Source organism: Panthera pardus, unplaced genomic scaffold (assembly GCF_024362965.1).
Source record: "Panthera pardus isolate Hobbes unplaced genomic scaffold, ASM2436296v1 HiC_scaffold_6, whole genome shotgun sequence".
Taxonomy (NCBI): Eukaryota; Metazoa; Chordata; class Mammalia; order Carnivora; family Felidae; genus Panthera; species Panthera pardus.
In genome coordinates, this window is record NW_026526991.1 from 52,455,523 (window position 1) to 52,476,442 (window position 20,920).

At 43.3% G+C, this 20,920-nt stretch overlaps 2 protein-coding genes across 3 annotated transcripts in view; one reads left to right on the plus strand and one right to left on the minus strand.

Moving 5' to 3' along the window:
• The window catches only part of SRGAP1 (SLIT-ROBO Rho GTPase activating protein 1), a 277,813-nt gene extending 267,645 nt beyond the window's left edge, over positions 1–10,168 (minus strand). For both annotated transcript variants that reach the window (XM_019454985.2, XM_019454984.2), the window contains exon 1: positions 9,375–10,168. In XM_019454985.2, the coding sequence (XP_019310530.1) occupies positions 9,375–9,441 (67 nt within the window). In that variant the 5' untranslated portion in view covers positions 9,442–10,168. The remainder of the gene's footprint in view (positions 1–9,374) is intronic.
• Positions 9,469–14,776, plus strand: LOC128774987 (translation initiation factor IF-2-like). The gene is made up of 3 exons (XM_053895323.1): positions 9,469–9,567; positions 9,659–13,620; positions 13,858–14,776. Exons 1-2 carry the CDS (start codon positions 9,469–9,471, stop codon positions 10,772–10,774), a joined length of 1,215 nt encoding a protein of 404 aa, XP_053751298.1. The 3' UTR covers positions 10,775–13,620; positions 13,858–14,776.
• The last annotated feature ends 6,144 nt before the right edge of the window (positions 14,777–20,920 follow it).

The window sequence follows — 20,920 nt, forward strand, 5'->3', positions numbered from 1 at the left end:
GGGGGCTCAAACTCACAACCCCAAGATCAAGAGTCATATGCTCTACTGACTAAACTAAGACTGGTGCCCCTAAACAGCTCTGTATTCTTCATGTACAAACACAACATACAACAAAACCATAAAGGAGGAGCGCCTGGGTGGCTCATTTGGTTAAGCATTGGATTCTTGATTTCCGCTCAGGTCATGATCTTGAGGTTCATGGGTTTGTTGGGTTTTTTTAAATGTTTATTTATTTTATTTTTATTTTAATTTTATTTTTTATTTTTTAAAATTTACATCCAAATTAGTTAGCATAGAGTGAAACAATGATTTCAGGAGTAGATTCCTTAGTGCCCCTTACCCATTTAGCCCATCCCCCCTCCCACAACCCCTCCAGCAACCCTCAGTTTGTTCTCCATATTTAGGAGTCTCTTCTGTTTTGTCCCCCTCCCTGTTTTTATATCCATTCATCCATCTGTGGACATTTGGGCTCTTTCTATACTTTGGCTATTGTTGATAGTGCTGTTATAAACATGGGGGTGCATGTGTCCCTTCGAATCAGCACACCTGTATCCTGTGGATAAACGCCTAGTAGTGCAATTGCTGGGTCAGAGGGTAGTTCTTAGTTTTTTGAGGAACCTCCATACTGTTTTCCAGAGTGGCTGCACCAGCTTGCATTGCCACCAACAATGTAAAAGAGATCTTCTTTCTCCACATCCTCTCCAACATCTGTTGTTGCCTGAGTTGTCACTGTGACAGGTATAAGGTGGTATCTCAATGTGGTTTTGATTTGTATCTCCCTGATGATGAGTGATGTTGAGCATTTTTTCATGTGTCGGTTGGCCATCTGGATGTCTTCTTTGGAGAAGTGTCTATTCATGTCTTTTGCCCATTTCATCACTGGATTATTTGTTTCTTGGGTGTTGTGTTTGATAAGTTCTTTATAGATTTTGGATACTAACCCTTTATCTGATATGTCGTTTGCAAATATCTTCTCCCATTCTGTCGGTTGCCTTTTACTTTTGTGTATTGTTTCCCTCACTGTGCAGAAGCTTTTTATTTTGATAAGGTCCCAGTAGTTCATTTTTGCTTTTGTTTCCCTTGCCTCCAGAGACATGTTGAGTAAGAAGTTGCTGCGGCCAAGATCAAAGAGGTTTTTGCCTGCCTTCTCCTCGAGGATTTTGATGGCTTCCTGTCTTACATTGAGGTCTTTTGTCCACTTTGAGTTTATTTTTGTGTATGGTGTAAGAAAGTGGTCCAGGTTCATTCTTCTGCATGTTGCTTTCCAGTTTTCCCAGCACCACTTGCTGAAGAGACTGTCTTTATTCCAATGGATATTCTTTCCTGCTTTGTCAAAGGTTAGTTGGACATACGTTTGTGGGTCCATTTTTGGGTTCTCTACTCTGTTCCATTGATCAGAGTGTCTGTTCTTGTGCCAGTACCATACTGTCTTGATGATTATAGCTTTGTAGTACAGCTTGAAGTCTGGGATTGTGATGCCTCCTGCTTTGGTTTTCTTTTTCAAGATCGCTTTGGCTATTCGGGGTCTTTTCTGGTTCCATACAAATTTTAGGATTATTTGTTCCAGCTCTGTGAAGAATGCTGGTGTTACTTTGATAGGGATTGCATTGAATATGTAGATTGCTTTAGGTAGTATCGACATTTTCACAATATTTGTACTTCCTATCCAGAGGCATAGAATCTTTTTCCATTTTTTTGTGTTTTCTTCAATTTCTTTCATAAGGTTTCTATAGTTTTCAGTGTATAGATTTTTCACGTCTTTGGTTAGATTTATTCCTAGGTATTTTATGGTTTTTCGAGGTTCATGGGTTTGAGCCCTACATCAGGCTCTGAGCTGAAAGTGCAGAGCCTGCTTGGTATTCTCTCTCCCCCTCCCTGCCCCTCCCCCCCTTTCTGACACACACACACACACACACACACACACACACACACACAATAAAGGAAACTATAAAATGGTCATAAATTGTAAAGAAAATAAGGGAATGACTTTAACACTAAATTCATCAGAATTGTTGGGGGGGGGCAGTCCATGGGATGAAGGAAGATTTGTCAGGAAAAGGGCAACATGGGATTTCTAAGACACTGAAAATGTGTCTAACAGCTGAGCTAACAGCTCAGGTATTCATTTTATTTTTTTAGTTGTGAATAATCATTGTCTATACCTATTTGTATATACATTTCACCAAAAAAAAAAAAGAGAAGTTGCTATTCCTAACAGACACACACACGCACATGCGCACGCACACACACACACACACACACACACACACATACACACTAGCTGAACTCAAAGCAAAGCAAAACCAAAATATATCACTAAGTTGTAAGCAAACCAGAAGTTTGAAACTGTGCTGTGGACAAATGTGATCAGCAGAGGTTCAAGCCAAAGATCAAGTTTTGCTTGGATTTACTTTGTCCCATCCCCATCCTGAAAGAGGGTGGAGCTCAAGGTGAGATTCTGGCATTAAACCAGTTGACTTACCAAGGTATACTGCCAAAAACACAGGAAGTACAACATATACCGAGAAGGAAGAGAACCAGAAATTCCTTCCACCATGCATTACAGCCGACTATGTGCATGTGAAGCTCAGCCCCACTCATGCAAAGCAGCCACAACAGTGACCTGCACACCACGAGCACTCTAACTGGTAGCTGCTGGTGTGATTATTTTTCATTCTTATTTCACCATCCTTTTATAGTCTTTTTTTTCAACTATTATATTTCTCCAGGTGCACCTGGGTGGCTCAGTCAGTTGAGTGACTTTAATTCAGGTCATGATCTCCCAGTTCGTGAGTTTGAGCCCCATATCGGGTTCACTGCTGTCAATGCAGAGCCTGCTTTGGATCCTCTGTCCCCCTCTCGCTGCCCCTCCGCCACTTGCACTCTCTGTCTCTCAAAAATAAATATTTAACAAAAAATACAAAATAAAAAAAAATAATAAAATATTTCTCCGTACCAAAATGTTCTTCAAAAACTGTTGGGGCACCTGGGTGGCTCAGTCGGTTAAGTATCTGACTCTTGATTTTGGCTCAGGGCATGATCTTACAGCCTGTGGGATTGAGCCCCTCACTTGGTATTCTCTCTCTCCCTCTCTCTCTCTGCCCCCCCCCCAAAATAAATAAACTGAAAAAAAAAAACTACTGTTAATGACTGCATAACATTCCATGTGTATAAGTTAGTTAACCATCCCCAGTGGAATTTAGTTAACCATTCCCCACTGTTGGACATTTAGTTTGGTTTTAACTTTATGACTTTCTAAAGAAGTTACACACTACTTGAATTCAGTTTAGTTCTGTGGTAATACTTTATTGGACACCCTCCATAATTTTCAATGATCACCATGTTAACTTATACTATAAAGGAATGATAATCCAAATATCACTCTACCCACTCAAGAAATATTTAATAAAGCCCTGTACTAAAAGGTATGAAAGATACATAAATAATAAATTCTATTGTCATAGTACTTTCTGTTATATGTCAATTATACTTCAATAAAACTGGAAAAGAACAAAGTACTGTCTCATGAAGAATCAAATTCACAGTTATAAATTAATTCTTCATTTCCATATTGATTTAAAAAATATATTTTTCTCAAGACCTTGAAATTAAACCAGTGACTTGATCCGATGTCATAAGAATCCTTTTTACCACCAGTAAATAAAATCTGCTGACTGGACCACAGTTTTCACTTCCCATAAAATGTCACTGAACAAAGGTAAAGAAAATTTAAAACAAAAGTTGCAAGCCAACACACGGCAGCTCAGGAAGTAGGCTTTTAGGCTCTGTTACTTGGATGAAAAATGACAACAAAAAATCCACTTATAAGCTGCTGGGGATCTCTCTGGTTTGCCTACCACATTTCCCTTTTTATATACGCCATTCCAAAAGTACATGGGACTTTATCAGAATGATTAAAGATTCGCCCACTTTGGGATTTATTCCGGTAGCAGGCTGGTGATTACTTATTTGAATTTCAAAAAGCTCATTTAAGTCAGAATGTAACAAAGAAGCAGTTGAAATATAAAGAAAACTAAAATTAAACAGACAAGGACTAATTTTTACTGACTATTTATTATGTGCAAGCCTGTGACAAAGCTTTCTACAAATCACCTCATTGAAACCTTAGAAAAACAAGAAGGTAAGTACTATTATCAGCCCCATTTTACAGATGAAGAAATGGACTCTCAGAGACCACGCGTGTGATCAGTGGCAGGGCTGGATGACTAACACCAAAATCTGTGCTCTTAAACATGATGTTCTGGGGAGCCTGGGTGGTGCAGTCGGTTGAGCGTCCGACTTCAGCTCAGGTCACGATCTCACGGTCCGTGAGTTCAAGCCCTGCATCGGGCTCTGGGCTGATGGCTCAGAGCCTGGAGCCTGCTTCCGATTCTGTGTCTCCCTCTCTCTCTGCCTCTCCCCCGTTCATGCTCTGTCTCTCTCTGTCTCAAAAATAAATAAACGTTAAAAAAAAAAAAATTTAAACATGATGTTCTCTTTCCTCCCATCCTGAAATATCAACAGGAGTGCATATATATGTTGTCAACAAAGTAGAAAGTAACTCCAGACCAACAAACAAATACTTTCAAATGATTAAAAGTGTTCTCAAACAACGATCCCTGATCCCACCTTTTACCTCAAAAAATGAAAACAAAAATAGAGTAAGGAGATATACAGTTTACTCTCTTTACCTTAATTTTTAATTGTCTGAACAGAAGTGAAATAGGTAGCATGAATGAAATCAGAAAAGGGTCTGGTGAAGCTACAAAGCAGACTCGCAAACCAGAACCAGAGTTGAAAACGTGTGCCCCCCATATTGGTCAACACTTCACAAGAGTAAGCAAACCAATCTCGATTGCCAGAACTGAGATTTATCATGCTGTAGCACATGCCAACTTGCATCTGTATTTCAGAAGGACGTGTTCTGCTCAAAAATTTCTCCCAAACTATTCCTTAATAGATTTTGAAGTTCATGAAACTAATCAGGGTTTCCGGGCAACGTAACAGGGCTTACTACACTAGCTGGCATTAGTTTGACCAAAATTTCAAGGAAGTTACAATTGTACATATTCACCATATTTTTTCCCCTGATCTTAAGGCAAGCATGTGAAGCCGCTGCCCGCGCATTGTGGTTTCTTGAAATGATCTTGGTGAAAAAAACAACTTAGTTACGGCTAATCAATTTAATTAACTCCTCCTGTTAACAGACCAGAGGCGTTGCTGTTCTCTTCTAGGTCCAACTAGGATTCCTTCAATGAATGTAAAGTCTAAATAGTGAAGTGTTCTATCTCCTGCTGTACTTTGTGAGGAATCTAAAAGTAAATCATTGTTCCTGAAAACAAACGACCTGGGTTTTTAGCCCCAGGTATGTTAATTGTGTAACTCTATCATTATGCTTCCTTGCATCGTATAAATGAATGGGTTGGACAGGAAATGTTTCATGTCCCTCCCAGCTATAAAGTTTTAATTCATAATTTAAGTTGTTGCTGTTTTCTATTACAGGTTACGTGAAAGGACATCAGATGCAGACACAGGTTCCATATTAGTGACAGCAGCACTTTTTCCTGTTGAAACCCACTGCATGACATGGGGTCATATCAAATTGAATTGGCATTTCCTCGTGTTCCATCTGCTACCAAAATGTACTATTTGTAGTTCAGGCAGCAGAGTGGTCGAAGAAGAACAGATTTTCTTGGCACTTCCTGCACATATGGCATGTAGATGAGTAGGAGATTATCCCTGAGAAAATACTGCAAATAATAGCTGTCAATTCTTAGCAACTAACAACATGCATTATTAAAAACAAACACAACCTCTCGTTCATGAGTTCCACCTCACAAAATGTGTCTTTTGATTCTTTTGGCTCCCATATGGGAGCTAGTAGTTTTTTTATGTGAGCCACAATACTTTTGCTGCAGAATTCAAAAATTGCATAGAATACTAAAATCCAGATAATCTCCAAACCTTCTGTTAGCCAGTTGTTATGATCTTTTCTACTGCTAAGCTTTTTGCCAGAGATGCTAACAAGTAACAGTCAACTGATAGGAGTTTCATACACTTCTCCAGACAAGTAGCTTTTTAAGAGCCCCCACAAACAAGAGATTAACTTCTCTGGATTCTAAATCTTTGAGAAGTTGACTAACATGCATGAAATAGTCTTTCTTCTCCTAGCTAACACACTCCTTTTAAATTTAAGGGGGGGGGGGGGGTGCCTTTTGTCCCTGATTTAGACCAATCTATTCTTTGATAATGTGTATAATTCACAATTCTACCCCCTCTTACAATTGTGTGCTATGCTTTTCTGAACACGGTTTTATTATTTTTCTGTATTCCCTATTGCATTACATTTTAATTTTCTGAGAACTCAAATAATGTATAGTGTTTGTGAACTGGTTATTTTTTTTAAAAAGTGAAAGCAAAGGTGATTCCCACCCCCACGCCACCAAACCAGGTAGTAAATGAAACACAAAAGGCTTGAAAATTTTTCTAAGTTATTAATTGAATTGAATTGACACGACATCTTAGAAATGAGGGAATCCAAACTCCTTATCTTATAGGTAAGACAACCAAAAGTCAGAAACTAAGTGACTTACCATGACATATCTAACTAGATGTATATGGTTTTTATATGTAAAATTACACACTGTCACCTATGATGGTTCTTTCCACAGTTGAGAACAGCTCCGGGAAGTCTGTTCCTAAAACATGTGCAGGCAGCCACACTGGCAAAATCCCACATCTGGAGTCACTCCTTGAGATCAAATCATTATCTCAGAAATTCTGAGATACGTGCAACTGGTATCAGGGAAATGGGAGAGAGAAAGAAAGAACAATACTCCAGGGTATTAAGTTTTAAGTCAGAAGGTTAAAAAAAAAAATCACACATAATAAAAAATGACTCTTGAAATCACCCTTACCCAGAGAGTCACCCAGAGAGTCCAATATATATGACTTTATTCACAGGGAACAAACCTATGTCTTCTGGGTCCAGCACAGCTGGTTTTCTGTTAGCAATCAAACAGGCCACATTTCTTTTGTTTATCATCAGATGAAATAGTTGGCTGGAATTAAAAGAGGTAGTTGTTCCAAAACCACGTATCTTTAAACAGCACACTAGCACTCTGCCAGGGTAAGATGTTCACCCTTAAAGAGGGACTCAGGAAATACAACAGAAAATCAGAGTCCTGCATTCCACATCCCTAGTAAGGAACCTACTGTCACTGCATGGGACAGCTTGGCCTCATGCACTATTTCACGGTCATTTTTGTCCCACTTGATCTTGATTTTGCCTAGAAGTGCAGGTGTACTGGTGCCCTTAAAGGTGTACGTGATCCAACTCCACTGTATTACCCTATTCCCATAACTGCATATGGGTAGGATGATGTGGGTTAGACATAGGATGTGTGAAAGCAGATAGTCTGGACGCAGGTCCTGATGAGAAGGGCAGGTCAGGTGTCAGAAAGAGTCATACAGCAGCCTCTTTCAGGCTGTAGGTCTGTGTAAATGAGGAAGGTTGAGAGGACTAGGGATCACTTTCTATGGGGCTGAACTTGTTCCAAAAATAATCTTCACCGTGTTCATAATTTTTCCTTGCATTGGATTTGATAGACGCATTGTAAACATTGCAACACATCCCATTTTATTGATTTTTAATCAGTGTAGAGGGCCTGTATCTCAAGCACATTAGTAATCATGTAACAATAGAATTCACATTCTGAAAGAAATTAACCATGAAACTATTTTTCATATAAGGACTTGATCATGGACAAATGAGCTTAGAACAGAAATAACTAAGCCAATACTTGAAAGTGCATTCTGCCAGCCGGTGCTCCAGGCAGCAAGAAAGCCAGACTACCATCCCTCCATGATCTACCACAAAGAGCCATGTGCAAAACCTTGCACAAGGAATGGTGATGAGGAACAAGAGTTCCACCTTAAAATGAAAGGTTGTTCAGGCCGTGCTGGAGTAACATTGAGAGGTTCTGCTTATGAAAAAGTTTACCTGTCACTAAGGAAATAATTACTCCTCTGCTATCCTAACTTCCATGTCAATGTAACCAGTTGCTGTAAGTAGAAATTATCTTAATTACAAGCAGTTAAAAATCGGTTCCCTGAACAGTGTTTAGCTTACATCCTTTATAGGGATTAGCCTAAAGGAAAGCATGAGTCCCTGGGCTTCCACACGGCCTTTGTTGGTGGCCTAGATGAGTGGGTCCAAATCCACCCTCAGGGCATGGAGGGTCCACCAGGTCCTCGCATAGGACTCTGGGCATTTCCACAACTGGACCACACAAAAGAACACCCAGGCTGCTCCTGCCTTTCCCAAGGCAAGTAAGGAGTGCCTCTCTCAGCAGCCCTTTTAGAAGACTGTATCAGAAAAAACACAGGTGTCTGCATAGCAATTGTTATGAACTTTGCAGTGAATATTCCAAAGCACAGCATCAACCTCAACACTCCATCCATTGTCTCAATAGGGAAAATCCACCCAGGAGAGACCACAGAAGATGAAAAAAACAAAAAACAAAAAGACAAAAAAACAAACACAGCAGAGATAGATGTTCATTAAACACTTCAACAGCAACACAAAATACTTGTAGCAGAGAGAAAATCCATTTTTAAAAACCCAAGGTACATTAAGTAAAAATGCTTAATCAACCTTAATTAGGTTCCTTCATTAGTTGACAATGTAAATGGACTGAAACTACCACTTAAATATCCAAACCTTCATTTTACATGCAAGTAGCTTCCAGCAAATGATAAAGCAATACTCCCGGGTGAGTGTGGAAGATGGCACTGAATTCTGGCCCATTGTAAAGGAGGAGTCAGATTCCACTAGTCCCCGCTTGGTTTAACAGCCAGGCTTTCAGGGAGCTGTTTTCTAAACGGCGGACTCGCCCTAATAAATTAATAGCGAACAACGTAAAGGTCTAAAATCGTCTGCACTCAATGAAGCTCCGGACCACTTGATGTCCAGACTTCAGGAAAATGATTCCTTAAAAATAACGTGACAAAGATACCAGTTAAAAAGAGTAACGAGGAGGAGGAAGAGGGTAACTGGCCAGCAACCACGGCTGCCGCCTGCCTCCCGTGTTAAGTTGCCCGGCTGAAGGTGGTGGTTAAGTTACAGCCAGTTCTCTCTCTCCTGGAGGTGCGCTCTAGGAGTCGGAGAAAGCCACCCGGTTTCCAGCTCCCCGTGGGCTTGACGGGACTGGGACGGGGATGGGCTTGCACGAAGCCCAGGGTGGCTCAACCAGAAGCTCTGGCTGTCCCTCACCGCCTTCCTCCAACGCAGACACCAAGTTAGAAATGCAACTCCTCGAGCACAATGACAAGAAGGCACACAAAAGGAGCAAGGCAGCCGCTCCCATCCTTACCTTTGACTTGACTTTCATACTCGGCTATGATCTCTTTGTCCTTCTTGAATCTGCTCGGAGTGGACATTATCCAGCTGTTCTGGGTCCGCTTTCAATGGGCAAGTTCTGTTCGGTTGTCACAAACCAGTCTCCTTGGAGAGGCAGAGAGTTGTACTCCCACACACGGGGAACCCGGAGGCAGCACCCACAGGAGGTAAAGGAGGAGGAAGACGAGGAGGCGGAAAAGAGGAGCGAGCCGAGGACTAGATTAACCCGGGCGCCGGCACCATACTCTCCGCTTCGAGCTGCCGTCGGTGATCCGAGAGGGGGGGAGGGGGGCCTCGGGGCCGGAGAGGCCCGGCGCGCAGACAAACTCCCGCGAGCCAGCGGCGGGGGGCGTCTCCCTGCCCACCCCACCCGGAGCCGGCCACTTCCTCTACGGCCGCTGGGCGGACGCGGGGTTCGCGCCGGCGCTCCGCACCATTGTTACAAACCCGCACCGGGCGCTCGGGGGCAGGGCCGGCTCTGGAGGGCGGACGCCGCGACCCTCCCTTCCTGCTCCAGCCGCCGGCTCCGCCGCTCGAGGGTCCCGCCCGGGCCGGGATGCTGCCGCCGCGGACGCCGCTCCCCCGTCGGCAAAAGCTGCCGCTAGCGCCCGGGCGGACGAGAGGAAACGTAATCCTAGAGCGAGTCCCTGCTGCCGGGCCGGAGGGCGGCCGCTGCGCGGTCTGAACGCGTCCTGGGCGCAGCACCGGCGGAGTTTAGATCTCGACAGCCGGCGCCGCGAGGGGCCTCTGCCTCCTTGGCCGCGGGGCGCCGACGCTACCTCTTTCTCCCCGTCCCGCTCTCCGCTGCTGCCCCCAGGAGGCCGCCGCTGCCTTGCACACTCGCACGCGCACCGGGAGGAGCCGCGCCCCCGGCGGCCGCAAAGTTGCCGGCGCGCACACGGCCCGCGGCTCCCCGCGCCCAGAGAGCGAACTGCGGGCGGCGGCGGCGGCGGCCGGACGGGTCCCGCGGGGCCTGGCGAAGAGGGGCAGGGCTCGCGGGAGGGGCGGCGCCGTGGCCCGTGCCCTTCGCCCTCGCCCCGCTTGGTAAGGAAGCGCAGGCTCGTCCGGGAAGATGGATGCCTCTCCCGGCCCCCCGCGGCCCCGCCCCACGCGCCGAGCCCTGGCGGCCGTAGGCGACGCCCCCCGCGCCTCGCCGGGCTAGGGCTCGGCTCCTCTCGGCGCGTGGGGCAGACCGCAGCCTCAGCAGCTGGAAAGCCCCTTCCCCACCCGGGGCCGCCTGGGTTCGAAGCAGGGGGTTCTGGAGGGGCTTTTTCCAGAATCCATCGGAGAAATCGAGAGTTGGAGCTCTCCACGACGGGAGGGGATGTGACTCCAAGACGTTGCACCCCAGTAGGAAAACCGGAGGCTCACTGAATTGTGAATGACTTGGCTGCTGAAAATCAAAAGAGGGTGAAGCTTTTCAGTGGAGATGGAGAAAAATACTCATCTGGAACACAATATTCTCCCCATCCTGGGAGTAGCTCTAGGAGCTAGGGTGGTGGAAAAGGCGTGGTCCAGCTTTCTCACGGACACATTTACCACTTGGGACCTTTCCTTTCTCCTTTCCAATCACCTCGCACATAGGGAGGGTCTGGTTTATCAAAGCGATGTGTTCAGAGGCGTGTCCAGTATACAAATGTTTTCCCTGCAAGATCTAAACAGAGTAGGGATTTTTTAGACTTTGATCATTCATTCATGTATCCAGTGATAAACTTTCACGTTCTTACTGTGGGCCAAATACCAAGCTAAGAGCTAGGGACTCCGAGGTCAGGTCCCCGCTCTAAAGGATCTCAAAGTATATTGTATGTATGTATGTATGTATGTACGTATGTATGTATAATAATACTGTAAGAGAAACACTCCTGGCTTTGGGAGTCCTGAAAAGGAAAAATGGGCTGCAAGAGGTTTGGCAAAAAGTGATATTTAAACTGGATTTGAAGGATAAATAGTAAGCAGTTTGCCACCTCAGAGAGGGAAGGGGTTGCGTTCCACGGGGAAAAAGGAACATCATACTTTGGGGCAATTGGAAATACAGTTACAAGATTATCTTCCACTAAAATACCAGATCTCTGATAGGTGAAAAACATTTTGAAAATTTTTATATATTCCAACTGATAGTCTGTGCAGGTTGTTTTTAATTGTGCAGCTTTTAAAATTTAATTTTTAAACATCTTTTTTACATTATAACAACAGAATACAGGAATAAATTGTTTTTACTTTTTTTAGAAAATTTTTAAAAGGCACCTAGCTGGTTCAGTCAGTGGAGCGTGCAACTCTTGATCTCAGGGTTGTAGGTTCAAGCCCCGAGTTGGGTGCAGAAATTACTTAAAAATTAAAATCTTTAAAAAAATGTAAGTTTTTTTCCACAGTGCCAAAACAAGAGGTTAACTGCAGAACCCCTGACTGTCCTAATTTCATGTGGAACTAACTGTCTTATGTAAGAGTTGGGTGAAAAGCCAGAATATCTAAAGCAGAGAGGCTGGGAAGGAAGGTCAAGGTGAACTGGGAGAGGCCTCCTATACTGAGCTTTTAGACACAGTTCTGCAGACAACAGTGAACCTTTTAAGTAGAGTAGTGTCATGGTCACATAGGTGTTCTATAAAGATAACTGTTGGCAGTGTGGAAGGATGGATTGGGCATAGGAAGAGAGAGACCAGAGATAAGCAGCTTACTTTGGTGATTATTGCAGGCAAATATAAATGTGATTCATATCATCCATCCATGGTGCTATTGGATTTATCTTATATTTGCACTTGGGAAGTACAACTTGGCAATACAAAATGCAGCCCCTAGAAATGAATTGTTAGCTGGAGGTAGACCTGAACCACTGTGGTAGGCACACGCCCCAAAGACTGAGTGCTCAGAGATGAATCCTAGCTCTGCAGTTTTCCTGAGTGAGCTGATAAAAATTACTGCACCTCTCCAGGCCTCACTTTCCTGTCTGTACAATGCGTTAATGCCTAGCTCCCGGAGATTTGATAAGGACTTACTGAGATCATCCTTTAAAGTGCTTATAGCAACATCAGACCATTGTACAGACCCAGTGGATGTTAGTTATCTTTGTGATTATTATCTCAGTTTTAATCTTCTTTGAAAGAAAGGTATTTAAAACTCAGAGACAGAGGGGGCAGGGCACCTGGTTGGCTAGGTCAGAAGAGTGTGTGACTCTTGATTCCTGGGTGGTGAGCTCAAGCCCTATGTTGGGTGTAGAGATTATTTAAATAAATACAACTTAAAAAAAAAAAAAAGATTAAAAAAATAAAATCAGAGATAGTCTCTTAAATATCTTTGACTTCATCATGTCCAATAAACCATCAATAAACGGTTTTGAGTGTTAATGCCCTAATATTAGTAAATCACTGTCTTACTGTTGTTGGAAATTGGGTCCCATCCACTAAAACAAAGCATTTTGCATACATTCTTAAAAGAACCCTATAAGGTAGATACCATTGTCCTCATTTTACAGATGAGAAATTAGAAAGCCCAGTGAAGGCCTGGCTGGGCCAGAATTCCAGCCCATATCAGCTTGCCTCCAAAGTGGGTTTTCCCAATTGTTTACTCTGCTTCCTGTGAACTGACGGTTCTTTAAACTTATGAAGCAGGTTCATGTACAGTGAAATGCGTGTGACTAATTCACGGTTTGCCCTCTGTGGATGTCTTCTGATCCCGCCATGCAGCGTGATTAACAAGTCAAATGTTCTTTTCATAGTTTTCTTTTTTCAGGTTCTCCTTATCTTTCCCATACTCAAGAGCCCACTTAGTTCACAAAGCTGGATATGGAGACTGCCTGGGACTTAAAATCCAGAAAGCCAGGGTGAGCCAGGCTTGGAGACCAGCAACTGTGATTCTAATTCTGTGACTTTGCTCCACCTTGCGGTAGCTGTTTTCTTAGCTACACAACAGCGACGGCCCCAAAGCTCACTCCTCTCCTGCCACACTCCTCTGTAGGGGCACGTGAGGAGAAATGTACAGTGCCTGATAGTAGGATCCCTGCTACATATTAATCCGCCCTGTCATCTAGTATTTGCCTTTCGGAACCACTCCAGATATCCCGAAGTACTAGTTAATGGACCATCTGAGCATATATCCTGGGAGTAGTTAGGAATATCCACAGGGTCCTTGCAGCCACAAAATAAACCATGCACCTTGCTACGGTACCACTTTGGCCCAATCCTAAATAACTTAAATCATTTTTAAAAGTTCAATACAGGGGCGCCTGGGTGGCTCAGTCGGTTGGACGTCCGACTTCGGCTCAGGTCACGATCTCGCAGTCCGTGAGTTCCAGCCCCGTGTCGGGCTCTGTGCTGACAGCTCAGAGCCTGGAGCCTGCTTCGGATTCTGTGTCTCCCCCTCTCTCTGGCCCTCCCCTGCTCACACTCTGTCTCACTCTCTCTCTTAAAAATAAATAAACATTAAAAAAAAAATTAAAAAAAAAAGTTCAATACAAATGCAGTAAGGAGTTAATGCCAAATTCACACAATTCTTTTAGCTATAGTTTCAGTGTCTAAGAATTTCATGTCTGAAGTAGGCCATCCTACCGTTCCCCTTCATGGAAAGGATACCTTCTCCTCTGCCTGCCGAGATGGAAAAGTGGGTGAAGCCATGCCAACATCCTAGGTTTTAGGCTTGGATCCAGCCAGAGCATCAGAACAGCAACTGTTGGCCATGCACGTCTTATGTTGTCTTAACTCTGGGACCCCTTGGCTTCTCAAACTGCTTGCAGTGTTTTCAGTGAATCACATGTTGGTATCATGCCCGGGGCAGTGTTTTATAAAGTATGATCTTACCATTGATCATCTTCATCAGAATCACCTTAGGAGTCTATTTAGAATTCAAATATTCTGCACTTAAAGACATATTTCTCAACTTCAATATGCGTACAAATCACCTGAGAATCTTGTGAAAATAAGGTCCTAATACTTTCTGGAGTGAGGCTTGAGATCCTCCATTTCTAATAAGCTCCTAAGCCATGCCAATAATGCTGTCATAAAGGCCACACTTTGAAGAGCAAAGTCTCATAGGGCCCGAGTTTTGGGTGAGGAGGAAGTCCCCTGGTAATTCATATGCATGAGAATCTTTGCCCAAGGTCGAGGGACATTAAAAGAATATCCTTACAAAACACTAGCTACATTTACTCAAGGAATGTTGATAACATGGTCAAGGTTTTGTTTTGTTTTCTTCAATTGAATGTATCTCTAAGAAACTACTGTTTTGGGGGCACCTGGGTGGCTCAGGTCATGATCTCACAGTTCTTGGATTCAAGCGCCACAAAGGGCTCTGTGCTGACAGCTCGGAGCCTGGAGCCTGCTTTGGATTCTGTGTTTCTCCCTTTCTCTCTCTGCCCCTCCCCCACTCATGTTCTGTCTCTCAAAAATAAAAAAGGTTAAAAAAAAATTAAGAAACTAGACTCTTTTCTCCTCCAAGATAATAAACATTTTGTTTTAACTTTTTCATCCGTAAAATGGGGCTGATTATTACCTTAATAGGTTTGTGGTAGGGAATGAATGCAAAGTGTGTATAAAGCACTTAGCACCAAGCTGGGCACATAAGTGGTAAATAAACGTCATCATCCTTATTATTATTTTGGTACCAAAAGCTAACTCCCAAGTTTACAGCAAAAACACTGCAGTTATGGAGGATCTTTTGGTGTGTTTATGTGTGTCTATTTACCTCTTTGTTTAAATCTCCTATGTTAATTGAGAATTTTTTGGGTTTAAATGGGATTGTTTTGTAATTTATTAGTTTAATGTGTGTCTGCATTTCCTATACACTACCTCAAATCTTTTATAGAATGGTCTCTACAGTCTCTTCAATTCTAACCAACAAATATTTATTGAGTATCTATTAAGTTGAACCATATGACATTGCCGATATTTGACAATTTTTGACATAAAAAATGGCAATGTTATATGATTCCATGTATGACTATGAGCCCCACAATCTGCAACTGGCATAAATTACATTCAACAACAAAAACCCACTTCCCAATATCCAAGTGAAGGCTCAGTTGAACCCTACCCACGTCTAGGGAAATCTCACTCATTCGCAAGTTGGAAGAGTCCAGCAGAGTTTGCCAGGTATTCAATCAAGAAGTATTAATCATTGTTTTAAAGGAAACTTGGCCCATAATTTAGCAGCAGCTTGTGGAAATGGACTGTATAAATAGCCATTTTTCCCTTCCCTGGCAACACAGTAGTAAAGACAAGCTGTCAGAAGATCTTGCCAATTTCATTCTGATGCACTTCCCGGGTAGAGAAGAGGGTAGAATGTAACAATAAAGGTGAGTTTAGATGAGGCCCTGGAAGGGTCAATGCCAGAGATCCTAAAAAGAGACAGCAGGAGAGAAAGGATAGAAGAGAAAGAGAAAGAAACTGAAGGTCACAGGGAGAGAAAAAGTAAAAGAGCAACAAAAACGAATGAAGCTTCTAAAATGTTCAGTTGTGTAATTTAACTCTTCTCCACCCAAAACCCTCCTCTCTGTTTTTCAAGAAAACTCGTTACGGCTAAAATACATGAGGGCTTTTAAACACCTTCAATTTTCTTTGGATAAAATTGCCTTAGAAAAATATTATCTGCTTAAAATCACCTGTTCCCATTTTGCACAAATCGTTATTAAAATAGAATTTGCTTTGTTTAATCTCATCTTCATAACTTCCAAACACCCACACATAACAGTCTTCTCATCAGAGTTACTATTTTCTGCATTGAAATTCTACTACAACTTCCCATGTGGCTGCTGCACAGTGTAAGCGGAATATGAATATTCAATGAGCCCACCCTGATGAAAGTATTAAATCCCATCATTTATACAAAAAAAAAAAAAAATGGTATTATTACTCAGAGGAAAATAGCCAAAGTTAGACAAGAAATGGCAGCTGCAATTCAGTTATCAGAATCAGAGATGGATTCGTATGTAGAGCAAACCCTAACAAAAAGATTTGTTATACCAAGAAATACATGTATCTCTAATGCTTGTATTTTAGGAAATGAATAACAGACCCCTCCCCTTCTTCCATTATACTTTAGCAGCAGACATTTTAAGGCTGCCTAATTTCATCACCTCTTTTACAGAGAAACAAGTCTATATATATGCTTCTCAGGAGCGTACCAGAGAAGCCAAAGGCTGGTAAACAGAATCCTATTTAAATATAATGGAGACACTCGCCTTTAAAAGGGTCTCAAGGTACATAGTCTTTTGTAAAAACAAAGATGATTTTTGAAAAAGGATTACCATCTGGGAACAGGAAGTCCACAGATAGTCAGGCAATTGAGGGTTATATGCGTCTAGAGCTGAGAAGCTAGGGTCTGGGACCTCAAAGGGGAAAAAGGACAATTCACAGGAAGATAAAAAGAGTAAATGCCTGGCAAACAAATATTTGCTGGGCCATACACAATAAGAGAGAGGTATTTTAACAGATTTAGCTAAATTCCTCCATGTCTACCCCACCCAGTTCACATTATACTGTAGTTATCTATGGGGATAACTCCCGTCCTGGAGCAGGTCCTCTATCTAAATTCCTTTTGGGATAGTTAGGGGGAAGAACAAAGGTTTTTCCGGAACCTTCTGTTTCTTAAAAATAATCAATCTAAAATAACCCGCCAGCCAAAGAGACATATTTGGGGATGACAAATTTTGCCTCTCTACCCCCCTTCTCATGGCACCCTAACATCGTGTGCTTCCTTTGGCCAGAGCACTTGCTAGGCTACTTTCTCATGTATCTGTCAGATCCCACCTGTGGGATCGCTTATTTGTGAGTTGATGGACTATGCTCGCATTAATACTGTTCCTGACATAAACTAGATGCTCAATAAATGTCTGTTGAAACACATGACATCCTTTGACAAATTGCATAATTTGGAAATTGTTTTGCTTTCAGAGGGAATTCCTTGTATTTAGGAATCTTGCTTAATTATTTTTGATGAGGTGAAATTATTAAAATGATGCGTGACCAGTGAAAGTAAAAGACAAAGAGCTCTAGACACTCAGAAGAGAGGAAGGTTACCTTTTTGCTGAGCCGCCTTAGCTGAGGTCTCTGAGAGTAAGAGCTGTTAGGTTTGAAGCAGCTGATGGGTATTTGAAGGAGTCCTGGGTTTAGAGGCAGAAACCTGGGCTTGGGTTCCATCTCTGTCACTGTACTCTTTGACCATTGTTTTCTTGGCTAGGAAAGGGGGGGAAGAATATGAGACTTCATAGCTGTAGAGAGAGAGAGATAATGCATTCGAAATGGCGTCATGAGGTTCAGAGCTGTATACAAAGTGTGATCAGGAAAGACAGCCTGGAAGGGCCGGACTGAGTCAGCGACAGAGGCTCCAGGCTGTCCAGGCAGTAGGGCATCTCCTGTGAGGGTATATGACGAGGCAGCAGACCCTTCAGCCACCCACGCTGGGTGTGCACTCACCAAATGCAAACTGGAATTGCTGGTTTCCTGAAAGTTCCAGTCCAGTTGCATAAACCCAGGGCAGCCTATCTAGGAGGCACTAGGGTTTCCAGATCCATCTGTTTCCCCACTCTAGGTGCTGCCATAGCTGTGGATGAGTGCCAGAGATCACAGTGGGGTGCAGGGAGGCAGAGCAAGTAGCCGCCCAAGTGGTGGGACTGAAGGGCCCCTGAGAAGCGTTTTTGGCCAAAAGGGATCCCTTACTGGCCTTTCTTTCCTCAGTGCTTGGGATTCCTGCATTAGTCAATCTTTTTGATGGGACCTGGAATCCAGTTTGGAATAAAACTGTGACAAGGTCTGTCTGTTATTCTTTTTTTAAAAAAAAATGTTTATTTATTTTGAGAGAGAGAGCATAAGCAGGGGAGGGGCAGAGAGAGAGAGAGGGAGAGAGAGAGAATCCCAGGCAGGCTCCATGCTGTCAGCACAGAGTCTGACTTGGGGCTCGATCCCACTAAACATGAGATCATGACGTGAGCCAAGATCAAGAGTCAGATGCTTAACCAACTGAGCCACCCAGGGACCCCTGTATGTTATTCTTCAAAAAAAATTTTTTTTAATATTTATTTATTTTTGGGAGACAGAGTGCAAGCAGGGAAGGGGCAGAAAGAGAGGGAGACACAGAATCCGAAGCAGGCTCCAGGCTCTGAGCTCCAAGCTGTCAGCACAGAGCCTGACTCAGGGCTGGAACCCATGAAGCTCAGGATCATGACGTGGGCCAAAGTCGAACGCTTAACCCACTGAACCATCCGGGTGCCCCTGCATGTTATTCTTTTTAATGATATATATTTTTTTAACGTTTATTTATTTTTGAGATGGAGAGAGACAGAGCATGAGTGGGGGAGGGTCAGAGAGAGAGGGAGACACAGAATCCGACACAGGCTCCAGGCTCTGAGCTGTCAGCACAGAGCCCGACGCGGGGCTCGAACTCACAGACCGCAAGATCATGACCTGAGCCGGAGTCAGAAGCTCAACCGACTGAGCCACCCAGGTGCCCCTGTATGTCATTCTTCACTGAGGCTCCTGTGGTTTTTTTCCCCAGAACCACAACAGCGATAATAATAACGGGCACCTGGCTGGTTCAGTCGGTAGAACATGCCAGTCTTGATCTCGGGGTGTGGGTCCGAACCCCATGTTGGGTGTAGAGACTACTTAAAAATAAAATCTTTAAATAATGATAATTATAACAGGGAACACTGCTTCAGAGGTGCACGGGTGCAGTTCCAAGCACTTTACGGAAATAACTCATTTAATCCTCATCACAACCTTGTGAGTTTGGCACTATCACTGTCCTTCCCATTTTATAGTGAGAGTATCAAGATCTAGAGGGTGACAATTCTTTCCCAAGCATGTATAGCTACTAAGTAGCAAAGCTGGAATCAGAACCAGGGCAGTCCAGCTCCAGAGTCTAATACGTAACCACTATGCTGTTGACTATATATTTGTGGCAGTGGAACAGAATATGCAATAGTTTTCCACTTCCCTATCAACAAATTGTTTTTTACTTTAAGAAATTGTGTTACTTACTTTTTTAATGTTACTGTTATAGAATAGGGGGAAGCCGTGCCTGGGTGGCTCAGTCACTGAAGCACCTGACTCGTGCTCTCAGCTCAAGTCATGATCTCACGGTCTGTGAGATGGCGCCTGGCCTCGGGCTCTTCACTGACAGTGCTGAGCCTGCTTGGGATTCTCTCTCTCCCTCTTTCTTTTTTTTTTTTTTATGTTAAATATAATTTATTGTCAAATTGGTTTCCATACGACACCCAGTGCTCATTCTCTCTCCCTCTTTCTCTCCGCTCCTCCCCCATTCAGATGACTTCTGGGCAGACCCATGCAGGTCCTTGCGGGAAGAGAAGCTGACAGCAGCCTTCCCTCTTCTCTCTCTCAAAATAAATAAATAAACATAAAAAAAAAAAAAAGAATGGGGGGAAATAACCCCTCCCCTCAGCGGTTCCTGTAAGATCAGGGAATCGTGATAGATGTCACTATTTAGCCCACAGTCTCCTCTGAAGAAAGCAAAAAAAGAGGCCAGAAAATCTCCCAGTCCCTTCCCACAAAGAATATTATGCCTTCTTTTGAGGGATCACCCATATGTGCATACAGTGGCTCAGAGGCAGATGGAAGACAGCTCCTCTCTCCTCTGCCCCCAAAGACTATGTGAGTGTAGCCAGGTCCGAACGCTGGACCACTTGGACCATTGCAGGCAGAGAGTAGGAGAAGAGCAGGTAATACCCAGGGTTCTTAATGCTCTTATTTCAAGAAGTAAAGGAAAACTGAAACTTTTGGCTAGTATCTGGCTTTTTGTGTCCCTTAATTTCTATCTAATTATAACTGAAAAAAAATAAAGTCTGGCTTTGTGTGGGAAGGCACCCCTAAATCTGGCGGATTCTGAAATACTTGGTTCCTGCATTAGTTACGGTTCTCCAGAGAAACAGAACCAACAGGGTACAAATACAGAAAGAGATACACTATGAGGACAAGGCTCATGTTGTTATGGAGGCAGAGAAGTCTCACGACCTGCCATCTGCAAGCTGGAGACCCATGGCAGCGGCGGTGAAGTTCTACTCCAAACCCAAAGGCCTGAGAACCAGGAGCACCAATGTCTGAGGACAGGAGAAGATGGTTGTCCCAGTTCAGACAGGAAGAGGAAACTTACCCTTCCAGCCAGGATAGATCTGGGGTGCAAGCCTTTGCTTGTGAGAGCAGATGTGGACAGACCCTTGGCTTGGTGGCAGCTGGTTGGTGACTGCAGGACAAGAGCCCTGTAGAGAAGACACGTACTCAGTATCAGGGAAGGCTGCTGTCAGCTTCTCCTCCAGCAAGGACTTACGTGGGCCTGCCCAGAAGCCATCTGTTGAAGAGTAATCAAATTAAATGAGATAATGAACATGAAACTCTTCGTAAAGTTGTCACTGTTACTATCAACATCAAATAAGGCTTAGAATATACAGATTCACAACAACATAAAGGGGAGGTTCAGGGATATATATATATATATATATATATACACACACACACACACATATACATGTATATGGTATATATATATACACATATATGTAAATACAATTGGAAATTAGATTTA